Source organism: Pyrus communis, chromosome 16, assembly GCF_041283825.1.
Source record: "Pyrus communis isolate YQ-2024b chromosome 16, ASM4128382v1, whole genome shotgun sequence".
NCBI classification, from domain to species: Eukaryota; Viridiplantae; Streptophyta; class Magnoliopsida; order Rosales; family Rosaceae; genus Pyrus; species Pyrus communis.
In genome coordinates, this window is record NC_142580.1 from 12516681 (window position 1) to 12537917 (window position 21237).

General features: G+C 37.1%; 2 protein-coding genes across 3 annotated transcripts; both read right to left on the reverse strand.

The window, feature by feature from the left end:
• Positions 1 to 1887: 1887 nt before the first annotated feature.
• Positions 1888 to 5559, reverse strand: LOC137731471 (folate-biopterin transporter 1, chloroplastic). Of its 2 annotated transcripts, none has more exons than XM_068470586.2 (9): positions 5258 to 5559; positions 4864 to 5084; positions 4542 to 4606; positions 4279 to 4441; positions 3550 to 3698; positions 3202 to 3456; positions 2913 to 3081; positions 2730 to 2822; positions 1888 to 2381 (listed from the first exon to the last, which is right to left on the reverse strand). In XM_068470586.2, exons 1-9 carry the CDS (start codon positions 5532 to 5534, stop codon positions 2079 to 2081), a joined length of 1695 nt encoding a protein of 564 aa, XP_068326687.2. In that variant the 5' UTR covers positions 5535 to 5559; the 3' UTR covers positions 1888 to 2078. The 2 variants fall into 2 exon arrangements, with proteins under 2 accessions (XP_068326687.2, XP_068326686.2); XM_068470585.2 differs by having other exon boundaries at positions 4864 to 5090.
• Positions 5560 to 18345: 12786 nt separating this feature from the next.
• On the reverse strand, positions 18346 to 21018 carry LOC137730969 (NAD(P)H-quinone oxidoreductase subunit, putative (DUF581)). Its single transcript, XM_088687828.1, has 3 exons — positions 20302 to 21018; positions 19387 to 20219; positions 18346 to 18676 (listed from the first exon to the last, which is right to left on the reverse strand). The coding sequence occupies exons 2-3, from the start codon at positions 20169 to 20171 to the stop codon at positions 18595 to 18597; spliced, it is 867 nt and encodes a 288-aa protein (XP_088543954.1). The 5' UTR covers positions 20172 to 20219; positions 20302 to 21018; the 3' UTR covers positions 18346 to 18594.
• Positions 21019 to 21237: the final 219 nt, after the last annotated feature.

Sequence of the window (21237 nt, forward strand, 5' to 3'; positions counted from 1 at the left end):
CACATAAACGGAAACTTAAATAAAACCTCCGTAGATTGCTCAAACATAGGGTTTGAATATACAAAATCGATATACTCCATGTCATGAACCTACAGAAATTGACAAAAGGTCAATCGAAGGCCGGATGCGTCGCTACACGCTTGCTAAGGCACGGCCATACACGCCACCACGCGCAAGCAAGGCCCTAACGTCCGTCAGGAATATTCCGTCAGCTTGATGGAATATACCGTTAAATAACTAACAGAGTTTAACGGCGTTACCTAACGCAGTTAGAATATTCCGTCAACTTTGATGGAATATTTCGTTGTCTTCTCCGGTGGTCATCGCCAATCACCACTGTCCAAACTCGCCGGAATCTGGAAATTTTTGCCAGTTTCTGGGTAAAATTTCAAACCTTCATATCTTCTTCATTTCTCAACTATTTTTCACAAAATTTATATGGAAATGAAGCTTATGAAGTGTAGAATCGGTTTATACCTTTTGGAAGTCCAAACAATGGATGGGAAAAGGACTGAAATTGGCTCGAAAGGTTTGGCCAAAAACTCAACTTCTTGAAACTGGGTTGTTTCACGTCAAAGCTTCCCCAAACCTTCACTAAAGACCTTAGGGAGTTGAGTGGAGACCCTTAGACTTCCTAAAAACTCGTAACTTGTTCACAACTCGTTAGGGGAAAACTGAGTCGAGTCGGACCTTCCGAGTTCGACGTCCAAAACTCAGTAAAACCACGATCCAAGGGTATGATTGTGTTCGTGATGGTGAGATGAGTTCGAAGGTATGGTTTTAAGATCACGTTGATAAGGTTTGAGGGTGGTTCATCCTTGTTGCAGAGATGAAGATGGTTCAGGGAGAGAGAGATAAGAGAGAGAGTTGCTTTCTGAAAATGACAGTGAGAGGGAGTTCCTGATTGGTGAGGTAAGAGATGGAAGAGATGTGAGTGGTGGAGAGGGATTGGAGGGATTTGATTGGTGCAGGGAACCAGATCCACCAATTAAGGAAGGGATTGGTGGATTTTGTACAATTTTTAATGTACAAAATCTACCTCCCTACAATGTTTCAAGCATTGATAAATTTGTACGCGCGCGTACAAAAATACCCATAATTAAAGTACTTTAACGGAACATAACTTTTTCGTTACAAATCTAATTCGAGTCTAACTCGCGTCTACGCATTCGTGACGACGAGTACTAATCAAGTACTAAACCAGGAAAATGAAACTGAAAGCCGAAAACAACGTCCACGTCAAATTCCACTTTTGTTCAAAAAGGATAAAATCATCAACTCACACCAACATAAAAGAAATCACAGTGAAAAGTAGGGACAGGTCGTTACATTAATTCTTTAGTGGTTCATATAATTAAGAACCCAAACAGAATACCAAACTAATTTATGCCTCTCCTCTTATCATCAGAATCATTCCCTTGTTTGTCTTTCTCAAATTTTAGCGTTCATCAAATTTGTATTTATGGTTGAGATCTTCAATTAATTCTCCGTTCATTTGCAAAATAAATGGAAGATAGCAAATTCGTTCACTTTTTGGTACTACTTGATCTTCAATCCTGACCCCTATCTCATTTGGAACATTATTCCAACTAAACCTGCACTCCATTTGGCAAAGACCATTAGATTCATACACTTGAGATAGCGAAACCGTTCACTTTTTGCTACAGTTTTCTTCTTAAACTTTTGAGTAATCGATTAACAGGTCTGTGCGAACTCCACTTGAGTTTCTGTTTTATTCTGCTGCCTTGTGAGTCTTACATAAGGATGCTATCTAAACTCCAACCCTGATAAGAATATTTCTGCTTACGATTTTAGATTCGAGAAAACAGAATTCAACTAACCAATTCGATTGAAAAATTATACGAGCGCTTAGCACGAATTAAATCATTTCAAACAGAGAAGCAATGATCGATCTATACTACTAACATGTCATATTTACAAAACCCTATAGTTTTTTTCTTGTTTATGTGTACGCTAAGATACGAGGCAAAAACTTACAAGTTAGCTTGGGATCAAGGAACACATCAAAGGGGAAATGCAACCACTGACAGGATGAGGTTGCGGCAAACAACCAAAACTCAACTAGATTTCATCTCAATATCCGATCCACTCTCCTCTGGCTTCACCTCAGGATGATCCCTCGGAAGGAGGCCAAGGAGTGGTAAAGGCAACAAGGAGCTGAGATTGCACAAGATGATCAAAAGGGACAAGTTATCATATTGGTCCTTGGTTACACCCAAGAGTTGGGTCAGACCAGCACCCATCAGCCCCCCAAAAACACTGCCTGCATTTGATATGGACATGAGGGTTGCGAAAAGTGTTGCTTCCACTCCCTCTGGACATAATCTAGCAGCCAGCACAAGAACAGGCATGAAAGAAGCCTGCAACGAAATATTGTGATTAGTTTGAATATATCAAAATCAGTTCTGCACACAATGAGAAATAAATATATCTCCTATCATGCATGTCGTTACAATTAGATTGAATATATCAAGAATGAAACATTGTTAAAGACAACGGAACCACGTATAGAAGTTGCAGGCTTAAATCTTTCTAAGAGTGATTTCATCAGTTTGATTTATTTGTCTATCTATTTCCAAGGCTTGAAGCTGCATTCGACCAAATTGTCATGCTATAATCAGAATGCAAGCATCCAAGGAAATGAAACAATTTCTAACAAATTACAGGGCACTGAAAAAATCACCACTACACCTGTTTCGATAGTGTACCTGACTAAGAACTGTTATAACCAATGAATCCCCCATTGCAAACCACTCATTACTTATACCAAATTTTTGGTTTAATCCCGTAACAAGGAGAACCTGAGACATAAGATCAATAACAATTACACATTAATTACATTAGGCGCAGTTAATGCAGGAAGTCTAAAGAAATTAACTCGTATAACAAACCTGAGTCAACCCAATAGCTGAACCAAAAACAGTTGTTACTAGAAAAGTCTTCTGCAGTGAAACAGTTTTCAAAAATCCATTATACAGTCCAACACCAAGCAATGACGCTATTGAGGTAACAAGCTTGACACGTCCAAGGAATTCTGGAGTAAAACCAAGTTTATTTGTGCTGAAAACAAACAGAGAAAAACCCTTGTTAGCATTTATTGAAACAAATTGCAAGCAACCATGAAACACCCACACCTTTACAAAATAAAGAATAATGACTGCGCTCATAAGTTGCACGTACGTGAAGTAAAACATGGCAGACTCTGAGTGAGGGGTTGCCTGCCAAAGGAAAATAAACAGCGTCGGAAAAAATACATTGGGTTGCCTAACAGCATCCCTTAACTGAAGAACATTCTGTTTCCAGCTTTCAAGCAAGCTTTGACCAGCCAGAGGAAAATTTTGCCCCTTTGCTGCATCAATTACAGGCTGCTCATTCACAATAATAGCAACTGCAGATGTCATCAGTGGTAGCAAAGCCGTGACACCAAAAACAAATCTGAAATATAAAAAATTGAAAAAAGAAACAAAAGACTGCTTCAGATGATTATCAGCAATAGGAAACTGCATTCTCAACAGAAACTTTGTGTACCTTACACCATAAGCATCCACCAAGGAGCCGCTAAAATAAGAACTCACAATTCCACCAAAAGCAGAAGATCCCCAACACAAAGACTGAAGAGAACCTGACATGCTTTGTGACTCACCACGAGCCCTCTCCACAACCATGGAATCTACAACCTACACCATACATCAGTTTTGACATGGTTTATAAAGTATGTCACAGAATCAAGAAACTGAACTAAACAAAGAGGCAATCATTATTTCAAACTAGAGGTTGTGATTCTGAAATTGAAACTTTTGAAAAATGAAAACAATTCACCTAAATTCATTCCTAAAATTAAACCAGTTACTCTTGAGTCTTGACTCTTTCTTCCTCTGGAATCATTTTAAGGATTTTTTTTCTCCCCAATTTTAAAAATGTTCTCTTATTTGTATCTCAAAGGAGAGAACTAAGGATCAAAACCTCCTAAAATATATTCACTTGGGGAGCATTTTAATGTTTTTATTTCCTAATATCTCTAATTCGCTCTCTATATTTTATATATACATACATATATATAGATTTTAATTTTTTAATTTTTTTAATTTCAAAACATAATCTAATTTTTGTCAGAGGTTCCATGTAGAAAACAATCTAAATAAATGGTCAACTTCAAATTCTGGCAGAAAAACTAAGTTAGGCACGTATTGTGACACGTAAGAAGATATACCTTCCATCACATCAAACCTAATACGACACTAGCTAGTAGATACTTACCACGTCTGAGAAGGCAACAGAAAGTGATCCAAGAATTATGCAGAAAGCAACGCTGAATTTGCTATCAACAACAGTGGCCATCAAGCTCCAGGATACTGCACCAAGAAGCCCTGACAAAATCAAGTACGACCTCCTTCGGTAGCCAAATAGTGGCACAGAATCGCTGCCAGGACCGAAAAATTGTTCAAAAACAACAATAGCAGAATGCAGTAAGTTAACTAAGGGATCACAAAATGAGATAGAGATAGCAAATAGATTCACACCTAATAAAACCGTATACAGGTTTAATCAGCCATGGCAACGCAGAAAAGCCGCTAATCACAGCTGTCTAGTCAAACCCATATAAATTTGTCAAAAACCAAAACTATAAACACCAGAGACATACTAGAATCCCATTATCCGTAACAGGGTTAGCACCCTTTTCATACTAATCAGAATCCTCAAAATAAATTCTTTACCAATCAGTGCATCCCAATGTCCTCTTACGTTCACAGTTAATCAAGCATGCCACTTTTAATAACTACAGCTACAAATGTAAAGCAAACCAGTTCCAAAAAACAACGGAAAGTGTGATTGTAAATGTACCTCAGCCGGGTCGAGATGCAAATCGTCTTTTAAATAAAAACTGACAGCAAGCCTTGAAAGTCCTAGAACACCTTGAACAAAGTACACCATGGCAACAGCCACATTGTCAGGGCACAATTCAACCCCGAAAAATTTCACACTGCTCTTTCTATGTTTGTTCTTGCTTGGAGAAGACATGATTGCCGCCCTTTCCCTATCAGTTATCAACACATCCCTTTCTCCTGCACCTCATCGTATTGAACCAAAACTAAGTAAAGCTTCAATTTTTATCACATTTAGCTAAAACCCAATTGTAAAAACATACACATCTATTCATAATTACACTTTAATTGATGAATAATCACTGTAACGTTTCAATAAACGGAATTAAATTTTAAGAAACAGAGAGACATACTAATCCTGGAATTGAGGAACGGCTCGTCGTCCAAGTCGAGCCGGCGAGTGGGCGAGGGCATGGGGACGGCGACGGACATGTCGTTCTCCGGAGGAAGCTTCCGGCGGGCTCTACGTCGGTGGCGAGCTCTTCTGTGGGCGCCGGACAGGAGAGTGCAGGGCCTCCGGCGGATCCGAGGGACGAAGCAGAGTGGAGGAGGTGAAGCGAAAGAGTGCGAGGACAAAACTGAACTTCCCGAGGGCAAGATTGAGATTGAACAAAAGGTTGGTGACTCCATTAAAGTCTACTTTCATACGCTCTTTCTTCCGGTTATGATTTTAATTTTTTTTATTTATTTGGATATTTGGAATGACGTAATTACCCCTATGATTGGGTTTTTCCGGCCAACAAATGTACACGTTCGGCTTTACTTTCCCGCCACGAGTGCTTCAGTAGATCAGCCACGGCCCAAACAAAATTCCTTTGGGCCACCTTGACCCAATAATTATTAAAAGTTCCGGATCCAGGCCCAATTAAATTGCATTCTCTTATCATGGAGTTATTGACGTTGATTGACCGATTTATTAGGTATTAGGCTGCTAGTCACAACTCTCGTTGATTATGATAATTTTTCTTCATTTTAGATCTCTTTTTTTTTTTTTTTTTACAAAGTTGATCATAATCGGGTGTAAAATCACCATATGTTTTAATTTTGGGTACAACTTGAGGGTTTAAAGCCTTAGACCTAAGCGAGAAACTTGCGTTGGTCGAGACTATCCTTGTGAGCTAGATACCAAATGGACACTTTCATACCAAATGAGCTACATACTATCCTTGTGAGCTACATACCAAATGGACACTTGCGTTGGTAAAGAAAGAATATGATGACGAACATGTAAAACTTATTAGTTATTAGTAACAAGCCTAGGGTAGGTTAAAAAGTGAGGGAGGTAAGGTAATGCTTTTAGCATTATGAATTCATGGCAGTGAATACACCGACCTCCCTCACATAGTAATTATTCGCATGCTAGAAAGTCACACGAGAGAAAGTATAACACTCGTTACGTGTACGTTTATATACTGATTCAAATATGGAAGGTTTTACTACCTCAAGTTATACATGGGGAGTCGTTTGCTATAAGCTCATTGTCAACTTTATTTGTTTTTCTCCGAAATGTCACACTCTCGTTTTATGTGACATTACATAAAGTATAAAGTAATTGGTTATTCATATTGATTGGTGTTGGAGATGTGATGAGTGATGAAGCAAGCAAAATTGCCCCGACTCTCGTTTTCAATATACAACCAACATAGTCTTGGCTTCTAGATTTTAACATAAGAAATAATAATTTCATCTTTATATATTGTATATTTATTTTGGTAAAGAATCTTAAAATTAAAATATAGAAATAATACACCCACGTTCATATCCCACCTAAATAATATAAGAGAGAGCACTTTGATAAGTTTTTAAGGAAATATGATCCTCTTTTTTTTTTTTTTTTTTTTTTGTCTCATATGTCCAAGGGGATGTTGTCCTCGTTGGATGTGAGGATTAAGCATTTTGAGTTTAATTTTTGAGAATTTAGAATATTGTTCAAAATAAGATTTTGAAACGATATAATTTAAATATAAGAAAAATATAAGCGATAAAAACATAAATAGATGATCTTAAACAATATTTAGTGCTTATCTCGTGTCCTGAAAGGATCTTTAATATCCTTAATTTATAGGTATAATTACCCAATATAAAACATTATTTCCATTTTTTGGTTTTTTGGTTTATATAAAATAATGTTGTTGGTTAAGAAATGTGAACCAATTGTCATGATTTAGACAAGGCAACTTGAATTTAATAAGAAATGTGACTAAAATGAAGTGTTGTGATGAAGAGTTGCAATACATGTGAAGGGGTATCAAGAGTCGTGATATAAAATCAAAATCAAGCCTATTTTGCAAATAAATACAAAAGTCTTACCTAGAAAGGTAGTTGCCTAGTGTCTTATTGTTATGCTTTGAATTTAGGGAAAAGTGTGCTTATTAGCTCTTTTACAAATACAACAACCGAAGTTAATTATGCTCTCAAAATGCGTTCTAGACACAAATTATCTAATGTATTTTTTTGTTCTATTACTCCATCCAGGAGTTATCAGTATTCATCAAAATTGTTCCTATCTAAAGGAACGATATTGGATCAAATGAGACATTGTTGAGAAAAAGATGATTTTTTTCCGGATGAAATGAAAATTGGATTCATGTAACAAGAGAAAGGTTTCCTATTCTTTAGCCAGAAAGATATGTGGCCATGAAACAGGGATTAAGTGGAACAAAATTGACTAAGCGGTAGAGTCGTCGAAACACATATTTCTCATTATCAACAGGCAAACACAGTGGCACATGGAGTGGCTCGCTATAGTCTTAATCATTGAGGTGTATCTTTTTGGAATGATGTAGATTCTTCATGATTAATGTGTTTGTTGTCTGATAATAATATTGGAACGTTATATGTTTTGTTATTAGCATAGGTGGCTCTTTTTTCTCCCTCGAGGGTTTTACCATGTGGTTTAAATGGCATGAAGTTTTTTTCGAGTCACATTCTTTTTCATGGTCTCTATATTGTTTTTTTTTTTTCCATCTATTATCAATGAAATCCTTTATTACCTTAAAAAAAATACATTATCAACACGATGTTTTTAACTTGAAAGTATTTTCTTGAAAAAAAACGAAAAGAAATTGTATTTTAATAGCAGTGCTATTTTTGGTTGATAGATTTGTAAAGGGGCTACTAAGCCTAATTTCCCTTGAATTTGGTACTTTTTTTAAAATAAAAGTTTGTTTTATACAGAATTATTCCCTTCAAATCAGTCACATTACTTTTTCCCTAAAGTATGCACTCTTACGTTAGTGCGCTAATCAAAGCCACCGGAAGTATCTAATCGATAAAGTTCGAAGTGATTAAAAAATGATAATAAGTGATCGTATGTGTAAAAACCAAGGTTCTAAAAAACGTTAGGCGCTAGTCGGGTAGTGGGCTAGCGCCTAACGCCTAGGTGGTTAGACGGGTGCCTAGGCGGCCTAGGTTAATTTAATTAAATTTGTTGTATATCTTGTAAATAAATGCATATTGACACTTACAAAAAATTATACTTGTATGAAATCCATGAATAAGATAATAAAAGAATGATAAAATAAAAAAAGAGTATCCAACAAGGAAGTCTGAAGTTTAAAAACGCATTAAGTGCATATATGCCATATAGCCATAGTGAGGAGTATTGTAATGTAGGATGACACATGTACAACAAGTTCACAATTTAAAACAATATAAAATGCAAAATAGGAGAAAAATAAGGAAATATAGTAATGTAAGATACTTAGAACTTAAGTTTTTTATTTTTTTTATTTTTTAAATTTCAAAAAAAAAAAACCGCCCAGCCACCTAGCACTGCCTAGGCGGCCGCCTAGAGCCACCCCGATTTTTCCATCCATTTTGCACGAAATCGCCTCGGTTCCTACCTGCCCAGTGCCTAGGTGGCCGCCTAGACCGTTTTGGTAGAAACAGACACCGTTTATAGTTAGAAAATAATCTACTTCAATCGAGATCATTAGCACTTTGGACATAGTGAAAAGAGATCATGTAAGCTCTAATTAGTCACACATCATGATCCTGGCCAACACGAACAAACTATAGGTGCATTTGATGAACATTATGTTAAAAGTGTAACGCCCCGTCCCGAAATATTTATTTCAAAAAATGATATTGGTGATAGGCCCTAACTAAACTCTTGTTTCTTTAAATACCATTAATCGCAATTCTTTAATTAAATTCCTTAATCCCACACATGATCTATAACCATAATTTTCATACCAACAAATATGATTATATTTTCAATTTATCACCATTTTCTTCTCTTAGATCAAATTTTCAAACAAAAGATTAATTCTCGATTATTTAAGGCTGCATCTAACCTTGTTAGACTACCTACGTACCCTTGAGCGAGATCAAGCCTTTCGTAGTTCACATTTCAATTTCAAACCAATTCCAAAATTATTCAATTAATAAAAAAATTCAACATTCGTGTTAGTAATCGAAACACATCAAATGGATACCAAATACGTAATTGGAATATCAAAATTCACAAAAAAAAAAAAAAAAAAAAACAACGTCAACTCAGTGGCCACGCATCGCCGCGAGTGGCGGTCGGCCGCCTGGACTCGCTGAAAAATTTAACTGTTTCCAAAAATTACCATATTTTACACACAAGTAGATCTCAATGAGGGTAGCAATTTTCATACATGTGGCCAAGTCCAATTTGGCGGGGAAAGGCCCCAATTTCACTCAAACCCCCCAGAAAACCCTAAGAATGGATGGCTTCAATCTGTCACCTCCGATGCTTTGCCGTCCCTATAGTTGTTTGGGCTTTGTTCCAAGCCTCAAGGGAAGTCTAATGGTGGTGGAGATGGATGGAGTTAGCTTCAAGTTTTGGTGATTCGAAGCCAAACCCGTTGCACCCCACCATGCGGGTCGAAAGGGGGCCGAGTTCCCCTCTTTCTACCCTCCCTCTTTTCCCCTCTTTTCTTCTCTTCCCGATTGGTCCCTCATCCCCCATCTTCTCTCCATGCTCTCCTTTTCTCTTCTTTTCTTTTCATCTCATCCTTCCACGTGCCATCACAGATAATGGCTTCAGAAATCTGGAGCCTTTTAGATCAAGCCAAAATTACATGTCCCTAACTATAAATGTTAATAACTCTTTCGTTATAACTCCGTTTCATAAACAGTTTGTGCCTACGCGTTCGAGATTGAGCTCTATTATAAAATATAAATTGTGACCTCGAACGGTCTACGGATTTTAAATAATTAATTTCCAAACTTCACTCTTCGTAACTAGTTTAATTAAAATCTAAATTCAAATAAATTAATATAAATTCTCGAAAAAATAATATAAAATCTCAATAATACAAATATATAAATTATAATAATTTTTTGAAACAAAATTTTAAAATTCCTCGATTAAATTTTAATAACCATAAATCGATTTATTTTTTATTTTCTCCACATATTCATAATTATGAATATCCATATTCATATATTTAAATTTTCAGGGTATTACATTCACCTCCCGTTAAAATAAATCTGGTTCTCGAGATTTCAACCATCAAGATACGAAAAGGAATTAGAACTATTCCCACCATTCCTTTAATGGTGAATAAAATCATAATCTCAGTCTACGATTTTATTCAGGCTTCAAAAATAAGAAACCAACGAATAATAATCGTGATTCTCACCCACATTCTCAGATTCCCACCCACATTCATTGGCAGAATAAATATCAGAATTTCTAGCCATACACATTGGCAAAAATAATATCAAACGTCAAGCCATAATTCTCATTGGCTAAATAAATACCATAAATCAAACTGACACACCCCGACCGAGATCGGAGCGTGCTGGCCGTCACACAAAGGTGACGTAGCCATGTGCACGTGCGGAAGCTAATAAAGTAGTAATATAAAAGTACGAGTAATTAAAAACTAGCATACAAGGTACTAAAACAAGTGCTAGTAAGTGAGATACAATTTCAGAGCAGGTCTATAGCAGCCCAAACGAAAAAGACAACAGTAGTACGCCCGACGGTGACCCTACAATGGGGAGTGTCTGTCAGAAACGCCGGAAAGCCCTCAGGGGAAACCACCGCAACGGCTAAGCAACTAGAACCTGGAGGGGCGCAAAACAAAAGCGTGAGTGGGCAAAAACAAAGCTCTTTGAAAACCATTTAGCAAAATACATTCTAACCCCTCGCCGTAAAACCTGTATACTTCCCAGAAAATAAACATATAAACGTATGTATAAACATGCCAAACATGCTCAAGGGTATGCCAATCATGCTCAAGATATGCCATGCCAAAGCCTCATAATGAATGTAAGTGCCCAGGTATAAATCATATCAACATCATAACATCTGGCAGCCGGAGTCACCTAACGTGACCTGTACGGCTGCATCTAGAGCTCAAATCTCAACTCTATAACTGAACCTGCCCACGAGTCGGAACCACTCAAGGTGGTCTGTACGACAGGCCTGGGTGTAACATATATATACGCTCTAGTGCTACGATCACGTGAAGGCTGTGCGAATAATCGCGAGTCACCTACGAGTCGGAACCACCTAATGTGGTCTGTACGACAAGCCTATGCACCTAACTTGGATCCAAGCTGAGCGTGTGGTGCGGGAGGTGAACATCACGTGAAGGACTGTGCCCTACTCTGGGCGGGAGCACTAACACCGGGGGTGCAGGTTATGAGCTCGCTAAGTCTCTCAAACTACTGCTGAAAGTAAATATGAATACCACTTACCTGTGCGTCCACAGCACCCAATATGCATATATATGTATGCCACTACTAATGCGTGCAATGATGCATAAACGATAATAATAACATGCTTGGCATAAGGCAAATAACCCTTTTTAAATCAATTTCTGGGAATATAAATGTATATAGGTATATACGGAAAACAAAAGCCCACTCACTGGTATGTAGAAGGGTCGTAGCCCCCCTGCCTCGCGTGTGCACGCTCGTCCTCGGGGTACGTGTCACCTAGATGCGAAACAACTATAAAAACGTTAACTTTAAAGCACATAACCAACTTCTCGTAATAACTTCTCATACATTGCTCAAAATGGACAAATGAATATACCAACGTGCTCTACACAACCTCAGGATCACAACCATATTTTTAGAATAATTTTCCTCCGCCGCACGCGCCCCCACGCGCCGGCCAAGGCACGGACCTACGCGCCCCCCACGCGCGGCCACGTGCCATGCACACTGACGGTGTCAACAGACGCCGTCAGGAATATTCCGTTAAACTGACAGAATATTCCGTTAAACCTAACTGACGCCGTCACTGCCGTTAGGAATATTCCGTTAAACTTAACGGAATATTCTTCTTTCTTCTCCGATCTAACCTCGCCGGACTCCAGCCACCGGAAAACTGGGAAAGTTTAAAACTCACTATTCTCCGTCGTTTTTCATCCATTTTTCACGTATTTTATACCAAAATGAAGCCCTAAACCTCAACTACCACGTTGGACTAGTTTTAGAGCCTAAAAACAACGGAATCAAACTTTCCAAAATATGAAAATTCGGCCAAACTTACAGTTCGTGATTTCGACGTCCAAATCCGTCCAACGATGCACTCCCAAGCTCCTTGGGACCTCACCAACACATCTACAAGCTTCAAATGTCCAAAAACTAAGTAAATTAATGTTGCATGAACAGTACTCAAATCGGAGTTTAAGAAATCGACGTGAAAACGTCGATGTTCTTACCTGAAAAGGGTATATTCGTGCTCCCCTCGACCTCACGATCACAACTGCACCCTTGGTTTCCTCGATCTGCTACGGTATAATGGTTCTTGGTGTGTGTCCGTACGTTTACAGTGGAAATGGGAGCTCGGGGGAGAGAGAGACAGGGAGAAGACAGAGGGAGAGGGAGATAGGGACAGTGTATGTGTGTGTGTGTGTGTGTGTGTGTGTGTGGCCCAACACATGCCAACACCACACCACCCACCAACAAAATAACGAAACGAACTAGGGGCTAAAATGTCATTTCACTAGTACGTTTTAATAATCCCGGGACGGGATGTCACACAAACCATATCTACCATTGGCTAGATAATACTAGCATAATGACCACAATCATTGGTAAACCACGTACCATCACTGGCTATACATCGCCGTTACAATGATTCTACCTCAAAATTTCTAACCGCACTCACGGGCGATACCAAACATCAGAATTTTTTTTTTTTTTTTTTTTCAAATCTTTCTTTCAATTGATTCTCTTTTAAATTGTTTCAAAGTGCAGTCACATATCGAATAAACGAGTGACTTGAACTTCCAGAGTACTATTCACATTCCATCAACCAAGGAAGAGAAATTTAAATATATTACAACTCTATTGGCCAACAAAACTAAACCTTATTAACCACAAAGCCACGAGAATACGTGCTCGTCATCAGTTTTGTTTGCAATATCAAATCCAACAATGACAACTCATAACTATGGCAACCAAACCAATCGAATTTGTAGTTATAAACCTTTCCCATCAATTCTTTTCATCAAACATAAAAACTCAACTGGGAAAACGTTTATATTAAATGAACTCAAAAGCTCATTCCATATTTTCATTCATGTCCACCAATAATAAATGAAAAAAAATCTTCATGATCTTTTCACCGTTCCAATTATAATGATCAAACCATAACCACAGTTTATAATTTCATTCCCATTCGATAAACCACCATGACTTTCATAAATATTAAAATTTCCATCCATCATTATCATTGGCCATACAAATATAAATAATTCCTAAGCATAATCATCATTGGTCAAACAAAGATTTTATCACGATTTTCTTTCTGTTCCAACAAGTGACTAGCAGCCTAGAAAGAATCGTAATATACCCAACAATTATGCCTTTCCACACATCCTATTGATAACTCATTCTCATAGCCCACACACGGAGCTTTTCTCACAGAAACACTCGGTCTTTATGCCCATTCAACCACTTTTCCACATTCTATGGGTCATTCCACCCAAATCCACATCCATGGGCCATGGGCCATTTTGCCCAATCAGACATTCCTCCCATTCCATGGGCCTTCTCGCGCAAGTCAACATTTACAGGCCTTTTCCGCCCTAATCAACATCCACAGGCCTTTTCACCCAATTCATCATCCTTGGGCCATTTCTGCCCAAATCAATATTTCTCAATTGCACAGGTATAATACGACTTTTCCATATACTTGTCTTAATTTCACAATCATCCTAACATTCAAATTTTTCATAATACATAACATAATATCAACTTCATTCAAGATTAATCCGGAACTTTAAACCAAATGCTCATTCTTAAAGCTATACATAAAATATGACATTTTAAAATTTTCTACTCCTACTCAATTCAATTCACTTCATAGTGATTCACAATATAGGCATTTCACATAAATTCATCATTAGTCAAGAACTTATGAAATAGTGCAATATCAATACAATTCACAATTCATATCCACAACCATCAATATTATCTCACATTGTAAAGTAGGATCATTTGCTCTAATACCATTTGAAATGCCCTGCCTCGAAATATTTATTTCGGAAAAAAATATCGGTGATAGGCCCAAACTAAACTCTTGTTTATTTAACTACCATTAATCGTGATTCTTTAATTAAATTCCTTAATCCCACACATGATCTATACCATAATTCTCTTACCAACACATACAATTATATTTTCAATTTATCACCACTTTCTTCTCTTAGATCAAGTTTTCCAACTAAATATTAATTCTCAATTATTTAAGGCTGCATCTAACCCTGTTAGACTAACTACATACCCTTGAGCCAGATCAAGCCTTTCATAGTTCACATTTCAATTTCAAACCAATTTCGAAATTATTTAATTAATTGAAAAATCCAACATTCATGTTAATAATCGAAACACATCAAATGGATACCAAATACATAATTGGAATATCAAAATTCACATTAAAAAAAATAAAAAATAGCATCGGCTCATTGGCCACTCGCTGCTGCAGGTGGCAGTCAGCCGCCCCGACTTGCCGGAAAATTTAATTATTTCCAAAAATTACCAAATTTTACAAGCAAGTAGATCTCAGTGAGGGGAGAAATTTTCATACCTATGGCTAAGTCTAATTTGGCTGGGAAATACCCCAATTTCACTCAAACCTGCCGGAAACCCTAAGAATCGGTGGCTTCAATCCGTAACCTCCGGTGCTCCACCATCCCTATAGTTGTTTGGGCTTTGTTCTAGGCCTCAAGGGAACTCTAATAGTGGTGGAGATGGATGGAGTTAACTCCAAGTTTTGGTGATTCGAGGCTAAACTCGCCGCACCCCACTGTGCGGGTCCTCCTAAAATCGATCCATTTTCGTCAGTTTTTCGGGTGGGAATGGGAGAGAGAACGACTGGGTTCAAAGTAAGGATCATTTTGGCACTAGTCTTGTAAGGATCATTTTGGCACCAGTCTTGTTGTCAACGGTGGCTGAAATCATAAGATATGGTCGGGTTGGTCGAAAGGTGGAACCGGGTCGAAGAGGGGTCCGAGTTCCCCTCCTTCTCCCCTCCCTCATTTCCCCTCCTTTCTTCTTTTCCCGATTGGTCCCTCCTCCCCCATCCTTTCTCTTCATTCTCTCTTTTTCTCTTCTTTTCTTTTCATCTCAACCATCCACGTGTCATCACAGATAATGGCTTCAGAAACCTAGAGCCTTCTAGATTAAGCCAAAATTACAAAAATGTCTCTAACTTTAAACGTGAATAACTCTTTCGTTATGACTCTGTTTCATGAACGGTTTGTGCCTACACGTTCGTGAGATCGAGCTCTATTTGGAAATATAAATTGTGACCTTGAATGGTCTATGAATTTTAAGTAATTAATTTCAAAACTTCACTCTTTGGTACTAGTTTAATTAAAATCTAAATTCAATAAATTAATATAAAATTTAAAAAAATAATATAAAATCTCAATAATACAAATACGTAAATTATAATAATTTCCGGAAACAAAATTTTAAAATTTCTCAATTAAATTTTCATAACCATAAATCGATTTATTTTTTATTTTCTCCACATATTCATAATTATGAATATCCAATTCATACATTTAAATTTTCAAGGTATTACAAAAAGTACTTCTACTTGTAACCTTTTTTTTATAAACGTTTCTGACTTCTTTTGGAAGTGCTTTTAAAATGATTGAAAGCGTTTTTAGTAAAAATATTTTTTGAACCAATCCTTAGTAAAAATCCCAGTGACTCACAGAAAAACACTTGAAGTGCTTCTTGAAAGCACATAACTAGTGCTTCTTCCAGGAATCACTTCACATGCATTTGAAACCCAAAAACCTTTTCTTTAAAAGCACTTTCAGTTATTTTAAAAGTACTTCCAAGTAAAAGCACTTTTGTTCAATGCACAAGAAATCACTGTCAAATGAGCCAAGATAGATAAAGCACTTTGACCTGCATTTTTGCCAAAAACGCCTCATCCATAGAGCTTTTATTGAAAGTGCTTTTATTTAACACACAATAAAATGTTTATTAAAAATTCAAGTGCTTTTTGACAAACACTTCTTTTATTATTATTATTTTTTTGTTGAATAAACGATATTATCTACACTAAAAAGAAAGTGGATGTGCTTAGCCTTATAATGGACTAACAATATGTGGTTCAAATTCACATTTAGAGAGAATTGAACTTAAGACCTCTTACTTACATATGAAGAGGAATACCACTTCTTAAACGAACAACATTATTGAATATTAACAATTTGATGAGCAGATTTTATAGTATATATTTAACCCTATTCTTGGTATATTTTGGTTAATATTTTGAAAGAATTTTGATACTTTGAATTGTATTTCTAATTTAGGACTTTCGACTTCCTCTGGAGGAAAACATAATTAAATGGACGAATTTTGGAGTAATTCTAGTTGGAGGATGTTCGTGAGTCACTTGGCTTGATCGTATCAAAATATCAGAATTTTCTACCAAGCGGTTATTTTCTGGCGATAAAATAAATGAGCAATGTGCAGTGTTGGAATAGTGACGTTTTGGGCTTGAATTGCATTTTTGAAGTCCAAGATGACCTCGGATGGGTTCGTGGCCTTCTGGAGATGTGTTCAGAACGTCCCGATCTTTAAAACAAGCTATTATGGGCCGGATTTGGAGGATTTCTGAGGCTAAAACGTGGCTGGACAGTTCCCTTGCAGTTTTCCTAGTTTAATTAGGATTTTATTTTCTAAGTATTTTATTTTTATTATTTACTTTCCTAGTTGGAATAAGAGACCTATGTTTTAGGGTTTGTGGAGGGGGCTCAGCAAGGAGATTGCTTGGCCGTTCTGAAATAGAAAAAGGAAAAGAGGAGACAAAGGAGGATTGCTAGGGTTCGTGGATATTTTCTAATTTAAGGTGTTTTCATTCCTTTGACTCATTGGAATGATATTTCCTTTGATTTTTATTATGAATATGCGTAACTAATTCATTTGTTAGGGTTAGGCCATGAACTGTAGCATGAATATGTAATTTTATTAATTTGCTTATGAATGGATGCATGTTTGCTTTGAATTATTAATCACCACGATTAAATCTATCTATATATTTTAATGATTGATCACCATTAGGGTATTTAGACAAGTTATTTGATGCAATTTCTGTTGGAACATCACCCTGAAATTGAGGAGGGCTTCTTGTGATTAGTAATTGTAAGTTCACTTAAGGCGAACATCACGCTCTTAAGGGTTGCATGGTTTTTCAAAAGGTTTTCACGAAGTTTAATGAGTCTTGCATGTTTATATTTAATCTGAACATCACAGATGGATTGCATGTTAGATATACGTTTTCGCTTGAACATCACAAGGAAAATATGCGTTAGGAAAACCTAACCTTCAAAGCATGGATGTGGAAATTTATAAGTAATTGATAGAATTGCATAGGATTGTAACGGTGACGGCTTAACCCTAGTTTTTCCCTAAATTGTTTTAATTAAAAAACGTTTTTATGTTTGCTACCTTTATTTTCCAACTTCGAGGTTCTCTAATTGTTAATTCAACATTTTCAAACTCAAAAATCTTAAATCTTTGATAAAAATCTGTTTCAATAGTTAATTAAGAGTTGATTTAATTATGAATTAATCAAACAATCTTTGTGGACAACGACCTTGCATGAGCAATTATACTACAATTACCTTGTATTCTTGCAAGTATTTTCAGTGATTTTAACCCTATTTGCTTGTGGTAAAAATCCTATCACAATTCAACAAAATTCAGCTCTACAACATCTTTTATTCATTCCCTATACAACTCTACAAGGAGAGGAAGCATAAAGCAAAGTACCAAAAAGAAGAAAATTTAGGGGAAAGCTTAGAAAAAAAGGTGGTGCTATTCGTACTCCTTATTACCTTCAATACTTTTTTATTAATTTATTTTATTTGATTTTCTTCAATTTTTTGAATCTGAAGGCTAAAAATTAAAATAAGTGTGTAAAAAATAAAGACAGTTGTGTGAATAGCATCACCTAAAAATAAACCAAAAAAGTAAGTGAAAAGAGAAAAAGAAAAGATACATTTTCCCAGAAAATTCAAGTACCATATTGTCTTACATGTATCTTCAATTCATGGACTATATTTGATGACTCAAAAGACTTTCTTTCCCTCCCTATTATTTATCTCCAAAAGAAAAATAGAAAATAATAAAAATAGAAAATAAAAGGGACCCTCTCCCTGCTGAAGCTTTTTCAGCGAAGTGTCAGGAACAATTCCATGGACATTACAATCAGCTACTCAAAGGTTCAAGCTTCCAGTTTATCCGCTCCCTCCTCCAACAACATCTCCTGGTAACGGCACTCACGGCTGCAGAACGCCTTCTCACCCCTGCAAACACAATTTCAGCACTTAAATGGAATGCTTGAAAATAGTAGATGTAGACACACAAATCTCGGCGTAGCCAAGTTAGCTAATGTAGTGTGTTTCCTTTGCACCCGAGTTAGTGCAGCTCGAGCCAAGTTTTGAGTCACTTTTTTCGTAGTTTAGATTAGAGTGGAACATCGTACGTATAATTAAAATGGTTAAAGACTTTTTGCTACAGAATACCGAAATGAATTGCATGATTGAAGTGAATATAAAATGAGAAAATTTAATGGTTGGTTGAAAGGGATTAGATGGGTTTTATTTTATTTTATAGCAGAAGATACCCTGCATAATTTGGATCTGTAAATGCTTTTCTAATATGGGTAGTCATACCTATCCATAATTTGTATTATATTATCAATTTATAATTTTTTTCAAACAAAAAATAACGTTAACGGATTAAAATTGTTAAGCGTTTTGTGAGAAAATCTAACAGAATATGAATCATATGATAAAATTCAAAAGAGAAAAACGAAAAATCGATCAGAAATCAAATTCAAAATTAAGATCGGCAGGTATTCATCAAATATTGGCAACACATCGATAAAATATTACATACATGTGAAATATCAATTATTTCAACCAGTAAGATTTGAAAAAATGATGGTTTTTACCAGTTTTCGAAAAGAATACTCGAAAAAACAAAGAACAAGGGAAAAGAATATTGAACCAACCTGTACATGAAAATATCTTTGCCGTGGCCAAGATTCTTCTTGCAATTGTCACAGAAGCTGAGAAAACTCTCAGACAGATAGCTTGACCCGTTTGACTTCCTGCCGGGAGAAAACTCCGGGACGCCATCGGAGCTCTCCACAATGCAATTGTCAAAGATGTGCGTGGTTTTCGGGTTCGGACCGTGGGAAATCACACACGTGTAATCCTCTGAGAGCTCCATTTCACTGACAGTGAGACAGCTAGTGAAAACCCGGGTCGAATTCATCGTCTCGAGCCCGGAACTCGCTGATTCGAACGGCGATGTCTTCTCCGGCGACTGAGACGAGACGGAGGAGGAAGAACCCAGATGGGAATTCTCCGTCTTGTTGCCAAAATCGGCCGGATACTTCGGTGATTCGGAAGGGTAGGGTTGCAGAGGAGGGATTTGGATCTTGAGCTGCGACCCGAAAATCACCATTCGGGTTTGGGGCTTTGACGGTTTCGGGTCGGAGTCGTTGAGAGCGTCGACGATGGCGAGGCCGATGCCTTTGGAGTCCAATTTGTCCCAGTGGATGCGTCTGGATTCGGGCTCCGGGGTTCTGGGGGTGTTCGATTCGGACCAGAAGGGGTTTCGGAGGCCCAAAAATGGCTTCGTTTCGAGGATGGAGGTTGGGCTCATCACGGCGTCAGTTTCGGAGACCGATTTCGAGGTGAAGCTGGTGAACAATCTCGGATTCGCGAAGAGAGAGGAAGTGGGTTTCGTATGTTTTTCTCTGGGAGAAAGAAGAGAGCTGGTTTCCGCCATTGGAGCTCGGTTGCTTGCTCTGGTTCTTCAAAATTCCTGTAAAAATCCCTCTGCAAAACATGAAATAGTAATTACAAAATGCCCCCAAAATTACAACTTTAACATGATTTTTACCAAGTAAATCACTCACAAGATTTGAAGCTCTAGAAAATGGCAGAAAGTTGCTGACTTTTAAGCTCTGTGGTATTAGAGAACGGATGAAAAAACCCAGAACCCAGCAACTGCAGAAAAGATTTCATGAAACTATTATCTCTCTGCTGCTACAACTCTGTGACCTCCATATCTCTGAAAACAGAGCAAAAAAAGCTCACTTCCTGAGCGAGTTTCCTGCGTTTATTCTCTCAAAAGTTTCACCCTGTGAATCGGAAGAGAAAGAAGAAAGGAAAAAGAAGGAATCCCGTAAAGCTCAGAACCGACATGCAAACGGACCCTCAAGAGTCATGATCAAGGGACAGGACGTGCATGCATCACCGCATCAGAAAACAAAGAAAGTTTGTATTTTTGTTCCTTCTTTTGTTGGTGCTGCTCAGCTTTTTATTACTTTTTATATATTTTTTGTTGGTATTTTTGGCCTCAGCATAATTGGTTTTTGCATCAGAAGAAATGATTCAGGATTTGGAAGCAAACGAGAAGCAATCCGGGATTAGAAAATCAAATGACAGATGAATAAAACCCAGAACTTATGTGTGTTCTTCTCTCTCTCCTCTCTATATTTGCGCACTAAATCAGTTTCCCATCATCAACCTGAAAAATCGAAGTGGAGTTGCAGATAGAAAGTTAGAGAGAGAAAGTCAGTGAGAGAGAGAGAGTGGGGAGCGCGAGAGGGAGCTCGTGGGATTTGTGGGTTGTTGGGCTTGAATATAAAGAATCGTGTGGGTATACTATGCAGGATAGTGGGTACATTTTTGCTATCCATTGCTTATTATTAGGTATATTTAAATTTTAAAATTTGTGTCCTTTTACATTGATTTTAAAAATTAAAATCGTTAAAATAATAATAAATAAGATAGTGAGTGAAAATATTTTCGTAAAAATCAGTGGGTTTTCTTAAACCACCAATCGCATT

Bases quoted from the DNA above. Each gene is read 5' to 3' on its own strand.
- LOC137730969 (XM_088687828.1), bottom strand. From the start codon at position 20,171: ATGGCGGAAACCAGCTCTCTTCTTTCTCCCAGAGAAAAACATACGAAA. The intron at 18,677-19,386 runs GTTGGTTCAATA...TTGTGTTTGCAG, and splicing joins AAAGATATTTTCATGTACAG to GGGTGAGAAGGCGTTCTGCA.
- LOC137731471 (XM_068470585.2), bottom strand. From the start codon at position 5,534: ATGGAGTCACCAACCTTTTGTTCAATCTCAATCTTGCCCTCGGGAAGT. The intron at 5,091-5,257 runs GTATGTCTCTCT...CAATACGATGAG, and splicing joins GTTCCTCAATTCCAGGATTA to GTGCAGGAGAAAGGGATGTG. The intron at 2,382-2,729 runs GTACACTATCGA...ATTTCGTTGCAG, and splicing joins TTATAACAGTTCTTAGTCAG to GCTTCTTTCATGCCTGTTCT.